General features: G+C 48.0%; 1 protein-coding gene across 4 annotated transcripts in view; it reads right to left on the reverse strand.

Moving 5' to 3' along the window:
* Nucleotides 1-340: 340 nt before the first annotated feature.
* The window catches only part of MTMR4 (myotubularin related protein 4), a 57967-nt gene continuing 43679 nt past the window's right edge, over nucleotides 341-14628 (reverse strand). For all 4 annotated transcript variants that reach the window (XM_042791552.1, XM_033004012.2, XM_033004005.2 and 1 more), the window contains 11 exons: nucleotides 8799-8995; nucleotides 8400-8528; nucleotides 7978-8089; nucleotides 7344-7539; nucleotides 6681-6866; nucleotides 5762-5932; nucleotides 5485-5639; nucleotides 3879-5124; nucleotides 3381-3491; nucleotides 2994-3082; nucleotides 341-2599 (listed from right to left, as the gene is read on the reverse strand). In XM_042791552.1, the coding sequence (XP_042647486.1) occupies nucleotides 2422-2599; nucleotides 2994-3082; nucleotides 3381-3491; nucleotides 3879-5124; nucleotides 5485-5639; nucleotides 5762-5932; nucleotides 6681-6866; nucleotides 7344-7539; nucleotides 7978-8089; nucleotides 8400-8528; nucleotides 8799-8995 (2770 nt within the window). In that variant the 3' untranslated portion in view covers nucleotides 341-2421. The remainder of the gene's footprint in view (nucleotides 2600-2993; nucleotides 3083-3380; nucleotides 3492-3878; nucleotides 5125-5484; nucleotides 5640-5761; nucleotides 5933-6680; nucleotides 6867-7343; nucleotides 7540-7977; nucleotides 8090-8399; nucleotides 8529-8798; nucleotides 8996-14628) is intronic.

The following is a 14628-nucleotide window of genomic DNA, read 5'->3' on the forward strand; positions in this document are numbered from 1 at the left end:
AAAGTGGTATAAACATGCTGGTGAAGAGGGAGTGAATCCTCCCTAACAGCTCTTCCTTGGAAAAGAAAAATGCCTCACCAAGTCACTCAGAGAGAGGCTGGAAGGGCCTGGTATCCTGGGCAGCTGCGGGGTCTTTTTCAGAAAAGCGCAGAGGGCCTCAGAGTAGAAGACCACAGCACAGTGTGCTTTGTGTCCTACCCATGATTCTTATTTGCAACAAGTAACATTAAATTCCTAACATACCATAAATCGAGGGAAAAAGTAGCAAGTGACAGCAGCCTGGGAAACACTGTGCAAAAAGAATTCACCACAAACTAAAGAATGGGTCCAAACACAGCAGCACTAATATAGAGATTTTATTTCGACTGTATTGAGTTGTACAGCACATTTTGTTTGTCACAATGGTATCGAACTGATTTTAGAGTTTTTGGCCAGCACATTGTGACGCTGAAACTCACAAGAGCTAAAAGCAGTTTGGACTAATGGCCTGAACGGAAGGGCCAGGAGTACCTAGTTCTGGCTTCCTTATTGCTTGCAGTCATTCCAACATGTGCAAAACAGGAGCAAATCCAGTTTCTTCTGCCAGCCCAACGGTCACTCTTCCATGTCTGGCAATGACTGCAAGGTACAAGGCAGGGGAGAATCTGAAGCAAGGTGCCTTCTCTTCCCAAAGCCATATTGGTTGTTCCCAGTATGGAAAAGAAGCAGAGTCCAAGTAAGTACAGGGTCTTCAGATGATGCTAGCTTTGCTTGCACTATTGGGATTTACAAAACCAGAGGCTGACATATCAAAGTGCAGGAAAGGGTCATTATTCCACTCCCTCTGACAGAGATGACAAACCATGAGCAAAAAAATTGGGAGATCATAACAGTGTAAAGTACTTTGCCTTGTTAGTAGACCAAATGTCCTCACAGGCCCTCCCCCCACATACAAGGTCTCAGCTCATGAGGTGCAGAATATACCAGACATTTTCATTTAGCTGGAAAGAAAACCTGTATTTCTGCAAAGAAATGCCCCACTTTCAAACTCTTCTTCCTCATTAATATCCACGGATTTCTTAGAAAGGAGGCAGGATGGATACTCCCCAAGGGATCTAACAAGGGATTAAACAAAAGCCCACCTGAAGCCCACTTTCTTTCTAAACCCAGGTCCTTAGAATGAGTTGGGATTCCTGCTCTCTAGTTTAAAGAAGAAGCAGAGAGGCAATTACAAGTTGGCAACTCTGAACTTTGACCACTGTACAGGAGGCCGAAGAGAAGTCAAATTCAAGAGGCATTTTAGGCAGCACTGGGGCAAATCAGATAGATTGTTTCCACCACTGAGCAGATGCCACATGTCCTGTTTATCACTGTAGTTTGGCTGTACGTCCTAAAGTGAAAAGCACAGACTGTAGCGTCTGTGTCAGCCAGTGTCCTTCCCCACCCCCATTTTGGTATCGATGCTTCATTCTCCCTTCTTCGGGTTACATTAAGTGCACAGAAATATATAGCAGCATTTGGACTGAAACCCTCACATACACCAGACAGCACATTCCAGGAGGTAAAACAACACATTATGGCCTATACCCTCAAGGTATCAAGTTTTCAGGATAAAGAGCAGTAGGAACTGGAGAGCTGAGGGCAGAAAAGGGGAGGAGGAGCAACACAGGAACACAAGTTCTGTTTCCATGCCAGGAGAGGATCAGGGTGCCATTCCTGTGTTAGCACCAGGCTGTGACACGACCGCAGACAAAGCAGACGGGCAGAGCAGAAGTGAAAAAGCCAATCTCCCATCTCCCCGCAGTGTTGGGGGGCAGGGGCAAAGTCAAGTGCATTCACCAATCCTAGTGGCGCGTGAAAACGGGCAAAATCTGCTCGGCCCTTTTCCAGCCAGAATGAATTTCTCTTCAATGCTCAAGAGAAGAATCAATTAATGATGGCTAATGAGTCTTGTTCACCAAGCTGATCGCAAATCACACTCATGGAAAGAGAATCTGCAGAACTGCTCCAGGCTGGGACCCTTCCAAAGCACATGGTACCACCTGGGGTCTGCCCTCTTCCTTTTCGTACAGCAGCCTGCCTTTGTAGGGGGAGTTGGTTCTAAACATGCCTTTCTATTGCTTTGGGGGTACTTTGCACAGGCAATATCTGTGAAAACATTGTTTTCCAGCCCACAAAAGAAAGAGGTTGCAATCCCCTCTTCAGCCCCAGGTCGTCAGACTACAATGTATGGGCCCACCGGTACCAGAGCGGGGACACATACCATACTCTCTAATCTGAGCTCCTCTGCTCCAGACTGATAGTAAGACTGCTGAAGACAGTGCATTCAAGCTTGGTGTTCAAGTGTTGCACCAAAGGCCTTCACAATTACAGTGGAGGCAGAGTCACCCTTCAAACCCATGAGAGAAAAGGCTGGGCTTAGACAGGTCCCTTGTCTGGCATTCAGCTGGAAGCTGTGGCGATGGGTTTCTTCAGATGTTGGCTCATGAGCTCCCTGGCACGAGACACTTGGATGTGGTCATAACAGGAGTTACAAACGAGGACAGGGTCGTACAACTGCTGATCAGGGATGGGCAACTTCAGATGGCAGCAACCAGCACAAAACACGTTCCCACAGTTCCTGTCAAGGAGCAAGAAAACCAGTGAAAAGAGAGCTGGGAACATCACAGCAAAACTTCAGCAAGCACAAAGGATCCAGTTCAGGGGTGAACTACCAGCCTTACTTAGGACTTGTCAACATGTTTTTTAAAGTATATACTGTGGTCTCCAGCACAAGCTAACTGGCTAGCACCGAAAAAGGGACTAATGGGCATTGCTACCCAGGAGAAGGACCAAAGGCCTTGGAAAAATAGAGCAAGAACAATGTAGAATTCTGCAGGGAATTTATGAGGCTTGGCAAATAAAGGAAAGACCTAAAACTTTCTCCTGGGAGCTGGAGGGAACAAACATCACAGACAGGCATTTTACGAGAAGCAGGCTGAGAAGAGTGGAACTACGGCGATAATATTGTTTACCTGCAGTGATGCCTCCGTTTGGCCAGCCAGAATTCACAATCGCAGTTAAAACAATGCGAGGCCATGTGGTCCGGAACCCACCGCGTGACCTAGGGCAGACACCAGTCCTCATCAGCCTACAGTTCGTAACAGCACAGTGACCAGGGCTCAGGACCCCACCGCAGGTTGAGATGTGGCTTTGGCCCACAACAGGCTAGCTCAGAACGAGCCCACCCCCCATGCCCCCTTCTACCGCACACAGCAGCAGCAGAGGATGCAGAGGGTGTGTTAAAGGACATGGGCAGCTGCTCTCTGCCTTGCCTCCAGACCACTCTCTGCTGCCATAACCACTAAAGTTAGCTGCAAAGAAACATTCTCTCCTGCTGCATAACATAACAGGACACGTACCTCGGTCTCCTTCTTATCAACAGGCTCCCAGCTCGCTTCTGACAAACAGTCTTCGCTATGATCAGAACAGAAATCTTCGGTGTCGCTGCCGTCCGATTCCTTCAAGCATGTCTGCAAAAAGAGATGAAGCCAAAAATCCCCTCAGCTGCCTCAACCACACACTCAAGGGCTTTCCCTGCTCCTGCCACACTCGGTGCTTGGGAGGGGCATGTGGGTGGCTCCACAGCTCCCCGTACACGGAGGTAAAACATTATGACCATGTAGGAGCCATTGCCTGGCCCTTAAGAAGCAGAGGTACCTCTGGGTAGCATGAGGACACAGCACATGGACAGGAGGGAAAAAGGGCTGAGGAAGCACAGGAACAACCTTAACCACCCACTCCAGAAGTAAGAGATTGAGAACGGTGGTTGGAGAGGGCAGCGCGAGGGGGGTGCAGGGAGCACCGCTGCTGGAGCCGCACCGGGGTGCCGAGTTGGGGTGTTAGAGACAGTTACTCACAAAGTCATCCTCGTAGTCCATGGGGGGCTCGGTCGGAGGGGCGCAGAAGTGGCGGATGTCCAGGCGCAGCTGCAGCTCTCGCACCTGCCTGCGCAGCTGCTCCACCTCCTGCTTGTAGCTGGCCTCGATCTGCCGCAGCCTGTGCTGGATCACATCCGTGGGGAAGGGGAGCCCGTCATCGTCCAGGTAGAGAGGAGGCACAGGAGAAGGACATTTTGGTGGCATGTGCTTGGGACCAGACACTTGTTTCAGGTGGCAGGGTAGCCACGAACGGCCGGGCTTCCCTGCGGGGCCTGCAAAATACGTGCCGATGTGGCCAGAGCAGACTGAAGGTTTGGCACCTTCTCTAGCAGACCACTGGCCGCTCAGACACAGGCCTGGTGCCCGCAGAGGTTTGCTGGTCAACCTCTTGCTACAGCAGCCATAGGAGAGGAGGTGTCTGGGTGCAGGCTCCCCATTGGGGAGCGATGTCACCATGCCTTGAAAACTGTCCCAGTTGGACCCCAGGAAGGAGAACTCGCTGCTTTGGCTCTGGGAAATGGGCTTGCGCCATTGCTCTAGCGGGACCCTCCCCAGCCGGGCAGGCTCCTCGCAGGGCGCACTCCTTCCAGCATCACCTTTGCTGTTGTCTTCACCCGGGCAGGGGATGCCTGGGGCAGGGCCTGGGACATCCAGGCAAGGGGTGCTTGGTGCCAGGGACTCCTGGCTGGGAATATCTTGGCAGGCAGTGTTTCTCTTGGGGCAGCCTCCTCCATTGGACACCATGCCAGTGGCCTTCAAAGGTTCCTGGGAACAGGTTTCTAACTGCTTTCTGGAACTGGTGGAAACCCTGTCAACGCTTTCCAGTCCGGAAGGATTTGGAGCTGGACATGTGCCACCCAGTTCCTCCGTGTACGTTCCGTTTCCCTTTTCTGCCTCCAGAGACACACTGCTTGCTGGCACAGGTGCCCAGTTGCTCAGCTGCTTGCCCTGCCCTTCGTGCTCAGCACGGCTGCTACAGGTGCTGTTGGCTTGCAGGGGAGTGCTTTCCTCTTGCTCCTCCACTTGAGGTGTGTCTCCCGCAGCCACCACAGTGCCTTCACCCAAGTGCAGCTCGGCTCCCTCAACGGTGGCATGCCGGGCTTCCAGGCCCACCCGGACTTCCTGACAGTGGTTATTCAGGTTGGGATCACTCGATGTGCGGGTCAGTGGGCTGCTGGAATCGCAGGCTGAGAGCAGGTCATCCATAGATCTTGTCTTTGGTAATCTGGAACCCAAATGCAAACAAATCTCAAAACAAAACTGAACCTTTCTCCAATTCGGTCGAAACTGAGATGAGGGAAGGGAAGTGTTTGTAATTACAGATCATGGGGTAGGTGGGCAGGGGCAGTGCAGCAGCCTGAGCTGGAATGCACAACCCTACAGCACGGCCTCCCCAGTCTGCCTTTTAAGTGCAGCAGGGAGCTGTACATGATCTTCTCCAACTGGCTGGGACAATGCTACAGAGCGCTTGCTCTCCACAGGAAAGATGAGAACAACACATAAAACAGAGGAATTACAATGAGCAAAGATGGAGGGGAGACCTGTGGGTAGGTGGCAACCTGGGGCTGAAGCTGTAGGATCTTACCTGTCCAAACATCTGCCGCTGAACTCCTGGCTCTGAGATCCAGGGGGCAGGTAAAGGTCCATGTCATCCTGTCCCAGAGGATGTGGCGAGGAAGCTGGGAGATACACTGCCGTCCAGACGTGGAGCGCTCGCACGTGGCACACCGGATGCAGCACCTGCAACCATCGCTTACGATCAGAGGTGAACGCGAAAATAAAACCCTCCAGCCTCTCCCCACACAGTCCCTGGTGCCTGGCAGGCAAAAAGCCTGGAAAGCTGGGCCAAGAGCTCTGCTGACCTGCTCAGACCCTGGCATATAGAGAAGATTGTGGAAGTTCTTATTGCCAGCCCGCAGCAGGGACCACACGGAGCAGGTCCGCTTGTAGATGTTGTGCATCTCTCGCTCACAGGGGCTGTTCCCAAGGAAGGTCCCGTACAGGCAGGAATACGTGTGCTGCACCAGCTTCACCTGCAGCATCAGAAGGGGAACAGTTGTCAGGGCCAGTGGGAAATGGTGTCTCCTGTCTACAGGGGAAACGTCTTCCACTCTGGGACAGCTCACACACTTCCTACCCAGTCTATGACCCTACTGCTGTCCTCTCTTCCACACAGGGCAGGACAGCGAGGGGATAGCAACTTAGATTAAAGTGAAAGCAATAGTCAACTGATACCATACCCATCCCTCTATAACTCTAACATGTGTCTTTTGATAAGACAAAGATTAATAGCTATTGTTTCTCTAATTTATTTTTTAAAAGGTTTCAGACTCTCATTGCTCTGAGATATGCAAATCAGGCTTTTAATCAAAACAGTGCTGTTGACAGTATCTGAATTCACTGGGCTAGAGAGAGACTTGGAGAAGCAGCAACTCAAAGAAACCAGATAATATAAACCCCTCAACATTGTGCAATCTGCTAGGTATTCCGAGCCTGTAGTACCCACTGGGAGGAGGAGGAAATTGCAGGCAACTGACAGAACCATCACAGGTACAGAACCAGGTCAGAATACCACAACTGAAGGGCAGGGCTGGACCCACACAGTGAAGGTATGTCAGGAATGCCAGCAGAGCCCAAGTACTACTCAGACACTTTCCCATTTTTGAAGAATTCAATTTTTGTTTTCTTTCAGCTACAACACTGTAAAATATCATGGCCTCCCCTCTGCCTCTGCTTACATCTGGCAAGGGATGAAGAGGTGTTTGCATGCATATTTCTTACCAAAAAAGCTTCATTAAATTCAAAGAGGCAAGGAAATTGCTTCAGAAGCTGATGGACAGCATCCAGCCATTGGAGAAAAACTGGGCACTGCTCATTCTGATCTTCTACCTTCTCCTGGTGACCACAGCGATCACCAAATTTGTGACCAAAATCCAGCCAATCTGATTCAACAAGCACCTGGAAGCCCTGTGAATAAAAAGAAAAAAAAAAATAACTGCAGACACTTTGCTGTAGGCACACAGCAGGACAAGGCAAGGCCCATCCGCCAGCAGTGTCAGGCAAGGGCTGGAAAGGAGGCTGCTCCAGCGCTTGGTTTGGGAGCAAAGCTACCTGAATGTCAGAGATCTCCAAACACAAACTAACAGTTATTTCTATACAACAAACAGCCTGGAGAATATGCACAATTAAGACTAGGGAAGCAGATGAACCTTGAACACAAGAGGTTATTTACCACAGTCCTCCACCAAGCTGGGCAGAGGGGAGAGGTACAGTTCACCAAAAACAGGCAGGAAGAAAACGTGGGAAAACACAACACCCACAACAGCAGCTCTGAAATGCCACTAAAGCTTATTGCCAAATGCAATCCTGCTCCTCTCTCCAGAGACTGCGAGACAAAAGCCGCCTTTTAACAGACACAAGACAGCAGCATGGCATGACTCATACCTCCATGGTCCTGTAGTAAGGGTCCAGAAGAATTTTTGCCAGTGCTACAATCTGTGGAGTCCTGTCCCAGCCGTCTGAGCAATGAACCAGCACTGGACGCCCTTCTCTGTCAACTGCACTGGAGACCAGCACTGCTGCCTTCAGCATGACAGAAAGGTGCTGCAGCCACTTGGTACTCTCCAGGGCTGAAAGCCAGCTAGAAAGTGTGCAAAAAGCAAGAAAATGGTTGCTTAGCATTCCAGTGGGGAAAAAAAAAAAAAAGAATAATAAGATGTATTTTAAACTAAATCTTTTTGAAGTCCACAATGAAAATCAGTCTTCACTAAAATGTGTTCAAGAGGAGTCAGCCAGTCTCAGAATAAGTGCAAAGAATCCAACCTCTAATTTCAATTTTTCCCAGATACAGCACCTTTTAGAAACCCTCAGAGGACACACACAGTCAAGTGACACTGAAGTAGTGCTGCAACTCCTTCTGGATTACCAGGGATCAAAATAAGCAGCATTCAAGCACTGTGAGCACTTTCCCGTCCCTCCATTTTCAGAGGTAGAAACTTGAGATAGGAAAAAGGGAAGGAAAAACCCCCAGGACGTTGACAGATACGGCATCACACTCAGCTACAGAACAGTCACTTACTTGCTGGGGTCCGGCACCTGACTGCAGACAGCACGCAGATACTGGAAGCTGTTCCGGATGGAGTGGATGTTGGCCATGCCCATGAACACGACCTCACAGTTTGGGTAATACTCTGAACACAACAGAGAGAAACATTCAGAGAGCTGCTGCCACTGCAGCAACTGCCTCCATACACTTAGTTTAGTTTAGCTGTCCCCCTCACAGCACCAGTTCTGGTCTCCAGGTAGGCAGTTTTCTACCAGAGCCTTGTGGGCCAGCAGCAATGTATCTGGAATAACCGACTTTGTACAAGTGAGAAGGGGAATGTGCTCCCGGAGACACAGTACCAAAATGCTGACCCGTCCCCCAGCTGCGCTCTAGGCCCTCCTCAGCAAAGCAGATCCAAGAGAAAGTTGTTCTGCGATGTGCTTAACCCTCTGTACCTTCACATTCACAGCCGCCTCCCTTTGCTCTGTTGGCCACAGCCGCAGTGTAGGACCTGGCATCAAGGATCAGCAGCTTCTGAGGAGTTCCGGCGTTCTCCACGCCTGAACACGCTGTCAGGGATGAGTCTGCAGAGACAGCACGGACTGAGCTCCCAGCACCTCCCTCCCTCCTGCGACAGCCCCCCAGTGCCACCCAACACTGCCCCTGAACGAGCCCAGAGAACCGTCCCGCACACCGCAGTCAAGGCGTGACAGGGCCCAGATTATCCCTCTGGATACTGGGTTTACACCTTGCACTGTAACAGCCCTGTTAGCAGCATCAGCAACATTTAGGTGTGGGAAGCAATAAATAATTCCCATGTTTAGGAAAGAGCGGAAGGGAACGAGCTGTCTCACCGAAGTCGGCATCGCAGGCCTCACTGCCATCGCTGCTCCCGCTGTGTGGCATGCCACCAGATACCTTTACTCCAGGGTTCAAGGCACAGGCTTTGGCAATAGATGTCACAAGGTACTCGTCATCGGCATTTCGCCAGCCCCACCAGCTGATTTCAGGCTGGCTGCAGCGTGCAATCACCGCCCCATTGCGCACGTGTCTGCAAAGGAAGCGAGAACCTGACGGAGCCCCCGGGAAAAAAACGAAGAGCAACCCCAGCAAACTTCCCCTGCAGTCAGCACCTGCACAACCCCCCTCACTGCTCCATCTACTGCATCTCCTCTTGCATCCAAGCAGCGAAACAGGGCAGGGCGCTTCAAATAACCATTATTCGTAACAAAAGCAGTGACACGGAGGATGTCACTCGCACCACAGCGGTGAGGAACAGAAGATGGCTGTGAGCAGCACAGGAGGGGCTCACGGAGCTGGGACAGCTGACAAAATGAGATTGCAGAGGAGCAGTCGCTGCCGTGCGGCTGTGGGACCGGCCAGTGCCAGCGGATGGTGGCAGCTCTGGGGTCAGCGGCGGCTTGTGGGACGTCACCTCCAGGGTCCACGGCTCTGCCCTGGGACTCGGCTACCACTGAAATGAATGGGGAGCTTCTGCAGCAAGGGGGAAGCTGCCAGCTGTTCTAGCCATTACTCTACTAAACTATTTTTATATTTGTATTTACAATACTATATAACTATATAGTATCTATAAAGATATAATACATGAAATAGATATATATAGAGATATATATATACCTATTATATATATATCTATATATATAGATATATATAGGTATATAGACATGTAAATATTTATATATTAAACCAGAGAGAACTTCAAATAATTATGGTTGTACTTTGGGAAAGTAATAGTTATTTTAATGCTGTTCTGTTCTCCTATTTTCCTTCTTTTTTTTTCTTCCTTAAGGTACATACCAGCTGTTAAACCATTTCATTTATCACTTAGAAGCTAGCAAGATTAGCTCACTCAGCATCAGACTGGTTAGTTTCTGGGTGGAGGCCTGAGCTGGTGTTTATTAACAACGCCTAAAATGTGAACGCTACCCTGGCTATTGCTTATTGACACCTGTCAGAAGGTCTGAAGTAGGAATAAGTGTTCATTTTTCACATGAACACACTAGTCAAGTAATTCAAAATGTCCTGGAAATGGAATGAACCATTAGGTGACCAAGTTGCTGGTGATACAGAATCATCCAGGAGAGTCTATGGCTGGCTGGAAAAAGTTGGTAAGGACCTTGTGATACTGGGCAATTTTAAAAAAGGGTATGAAATTTAGTATTAATAAATTAAAAGTATTTACAGATGATCAAAATATATGGCTATGACATGGAACAGTTTGGTACAAATCAGTGGCCAAATCTCAAAGACTTTCAAGTCACTGCAGAACTCTCAAAAAGCCTCAGCTCAGTGCTCAAGAGAAGCAAAAAGGTTAAGAATGTGCTAGCTGTTATACGGGTAAGAATAAGACAGAAAATATGGCATCGCATCTTACGCGTTGTCAAAATGACACAAATTTCTCACTAATCCATCTCAAAAAGGACAACGTAGTACTCAGACCTCCAGAGAAGGATGGCAAGGCCAATCAGAGGTATAGAAGAGCTTTGCTATAGGAACAACTTACGTAGGAAACAACTTGCCACCATGAGAGAAGGACAAGAATAGATGAGAAGCATAAAAGGACATGAAAGATACAAAAAAGTAAGTTTGGAAGATTAGTCTTTTTTTTTCTCTGATAGAAACACACACAAGCACTGGAATGGTCACACCATATGTTTAACAAAAATTAAGTATTTTTTGGACAAGAAACAAAACAGACAGCAGACTCACTGCCACAGTGCAATGTGGAAGTATAAACTAGTTCCAAGATACATTAAAGTCATGTAGGTCCACCAAGTGACTGTGAAACACAATGATACATTCTCCTGAATATCTATTGTAGAAAATTTAAGATACCAGCTGCTCCAAAGATGCACCAGGAAAGAACACCTGCATACCTGTCCCATTTGTTACACTTCCCTGAGATGCTACTCCTGGTGCCTGGCTCTTCTTGGAGACAGGGTAATAAACTGAAGAATCCTGCACCTCAGTTCATCACAACAGTGCTTGCCCATCCCTATCCCACCACCCCTCACGCAGCACCTCTGAAGACGAGCTGGAATAAAAATCAAAGATGTAGATAAAGCACCTGACAAGCCACATCCAAGTACTATTTCTTTCTTTGTAGGTCAACACCTCTGAAAAAGTTGCACTGGTGGCAAAGTAGGGGATGTAACACTCTAGATTCCAAAGTGCACCAGCACAAGCCTCGACCCATCACCCAAAGGTGGTTTACCTGCCAGTGAGGGCTGTCAGAAGCACTCTTGAAGGTATCTCTTTTGTCTCATGCTGCCCCCTTTTAAGTTCCACAGCAGATGACAGTGCCTTTTATTTGCTGTAAGGCAGCACCCCAAGAAAAAGCATCAAGGCTTTGAACTCCTCCTCACAGCAGTGCACAGCATCTCACCAGCAGTTACTGCAGTCTGCAGGAATGATTTTGCTTCTCAAAGACAAGGTCCCCTTAATCTGCTGAGGCAACTTATCAATAAACTCAGAAAATGTATTATCGTTAATGACATCTCATAGATGTCATTACTGATACTGATGAAGACTTTAAACTGAAGGCTTTCACATGTTAAGCTAAGTCAAAATATTTTGAGGTCTTTTTCCTTTCAGTGCCCTCCTCTGCTGCTGTTTCGTTTTGCAAGGTGACTTACAGAGCAGTCACTCCCAGGAGATCTATTCCTGTCTTCAGGATCACTCAAGGATGGTTAATACAGACAGCAGCAAAGGCTTTGTTTATACTAGTAAATGAAACAGAGCCAAGGTGTGGACTTAAGTGCCAGCCTGTGATCACCAAGCTTGTTTGTTAGCACACCCACAGTTTTTGGCCTGTGCCAACCAGCACTTTCCCAGACAGTGCCTGAGCACGTTTTTGGGAAATGCAGGTGCTGTGCCAGGGACTGCTCCAAACAGGCTGTTTGGATGTGATGGCACTGCTTTGGGGTACAGAGGGTAGAAAAGGAGTTTAGCTGTGTGGGCCACCTGAAGTCAGTGGCAGCCTACTTAATGCAATACTAACAACATTGCCAAAGAGTAACATTAAACTCAGAAAACTTCCTGGTAGCACAAACTTCTCAGCACTGCAACAAACACGGGGCAGGGGATGGCCATGAGGTAGCCAGTTTCAAGAGACATAACGATGTGCCAATAAACACAAGGAAATATGGCCAGCATCGATGAGCATGAAGTCATCAGCAAGCAGAAGGTGTAGCAGGTGCCAGCAGATGAACCAAAACCACAACTGAACTTGCAAGGAGCTTCCCAGGTAAGGGGAGCAGCCAAGGCTTGACTCTGCATTCCCTTGCTAATCTCCCAGCAAAAGCACATGAAGCATTTCAGGTCTTTTCTTATTGGGGATTTTTATGGAGGTTTTCCTCAAATAAAAAAGCTCCTTTCTTGAAACTAGGATGGCAGGAAGTGCCACCAAGTTTTAACTTCTGTGGACAAATTATTTCTTAGGGATCCTCAGTTTAGTCTTAATGACTTGAGACCCTTTCAGAATCCAAAGCTGGAGTATGAGGTGCCTTTCTGGTTTATCAGTTGAGCTTTTACTCCCAGATTCATTCAGAGCACAAGGCTAGAACTAGATGTTCTTAGTACATGTCATTTAACCCATAAAAATCACCCAGAAAGCATCAACTAACACCTCTCAAGTCCCCTCTCAATTATTTTCTGGCAATAAGAGTGCTCATCCACAATACGAAGTCAAGCAGCTTAGCTTAACACGTAAGAGCTCAGAAAGAGTTTACAGAGCTGTTACCTAAAGGTTCCCAACTCAGATGTGTGTATGCAAGTACTTTAATTTCTCGAGTCTCTGCGTCAGGCTCCTGGCTCATGCTGGCACAATGTGAAAGCCCGAGACCCAGCGCTCAGCCACGGGCTGCAGCAAAGTCCACCGTTCGCCCGCTGCTTCCCCGACAGCCGCTGCAGCACGACCACGAGCAAAGGTGATGCTGAGCGCCCGTGAGGAGCTCTCTTGCTAACACAGTCCCAAGGTCTTCTGAAGGTGGCTGTGTAGACAGAGTAATAACGAGGAGCGGCTGGCATACAATGCCTGTCTGCCTCTGTAGTCAGCTAAATAATTAATTGCATCCTTTGCATTGTTTTAAAAGTGAACTGTGCCTGGAGGCTCCTGCATCTCTCCTGCGCATCTCCAGTGAAGACTCAGAGATGGAGATGTGCATTTCTGCTTTGCTTGAAAGTTAAATTATACTTTTTTAAAAAAGAAAATTGATAATGTGGTGCCTTTGGTGTCATGTTTTACAGATCTGACTGTGACCCAACAAATTCAGCATTGTCCTCCAAAGGCCCTGAAGTCTATCAAACAGGCCTGTGGTTACAGAGTCCCTGGGCTGCACGCAGCCCAGACCAACTGTCCACTCTCTCCTGAGCTGTGACTCAGGAGGAGGAGCTGAGTGTGAGGCTTTTTTCTTCCCCCTCCATAAAGTACAAGGCACCCCAAAAGCAGACATGGCTCTCACAGACCCTCCTGGACAAAAGACTTTGATCTTGAGGGCAAAGGCTAAAGAGTGCATAAAAATGAAAGATACATAGGGGCAAGCACTTGTTCCATCTTGTAACATCACTTGTCAGCATCTTCTAATCTGATCCCCGGCTGCAAAGGGTTGCAGCTCAGCTTGTAAATTACCGGGTACCATTACAGTGATATAAAGCAAGGAACAAAATAATTGTTGGAGTAGCAAAAAGACACAGCTTTGCCCTCGGGTGCGGAGGCACACTGGGAGAGTCTCCAGCAGCAGGCCATTTTTAGCAAAAGTAATCACAATTACAATTAACTTCTTAGCTGACTTGGCTACAAAGAGGGAAAGGCTCCATGCGCTAAGCAGCGTTCATTATTACTCTGCTGTAGAATTTAATTCTTCTAGAAGTAATAACACTGTGTTTTGCCAGCATCTAACAGCAAACCATGTAACATGAAGATGTAGAGTTAACGTATGTGTACATTCACTGGGTTTGTCCCCTGCTTTTCTGCTTCCAAGGGCTGTCCTTTGTTGTGCAGCTCTGATATTTTCAAAGTCTTTTATATTTGGATTTAGTAATTGCTAACACAGAGTCTAAGGCTAAAAACCATAATGTACATTTTACAGCATGCACACTGGCTGGGTGGACCTTTTAAACCAGCCTCCTGTTTGTTTCAAACATGTCAGTCTACCAGAAGACACGTTTGTTGAGAAACCACCCTCCTGCCCTGAAAAGCCCTGCTTTATTTGCTGCCTAGCCTCCTGAATCCTGCTGTATCTATTATTTTTGGAAGGCTGACCAGGGAATATTTATCAGCTATTGAATCAACAAAGTTCAGCCACATGCAAACATTTAATTCTGCTAGTTAAATGTTGTCAGACTCTCAGAATCTGATCAAAACAGAAGTTATTTGCACTTAGGTACTGAAAGCTATGTCCAAGCCTGAACACTTAGTTCAGAGAAGGGCCACATATCAGGCTCATTTGGCCAAGGTTTCTTTTCAAAGTAGCATCTAGGCAAGTACCAATACGAAAAAATGCTTAAACTCACAGAAAGAGAACCTTAATGTGATATGGTGTTCCTGCTGCATCTCACGTAAGAGGAAAGTCACCCACATCTTCAGATCAAATCAAGAGCAAGAAAGAAGTAACAGTTACTGGAACGTTGTTTCTCTGGTCTGGAGAGCACCCTGTGTACCAT

This window comes from Tyto alba, unplaced genomic scaffold (genome assembly GCF_018691265.1).
Source record: "Tyto alba isolate M040663 unplaced genomic scaffold, T.alba_DEE_v4.0 Super-Scaffold_19, whole genome shotgun sequence".
Classification (NCBI taxonomy): domain Eukaryota; kingdom Metazoa; phylum Chordata; class Aves; order Strigiformes; family Tytonidae; genus Tyto; species Tyto alba.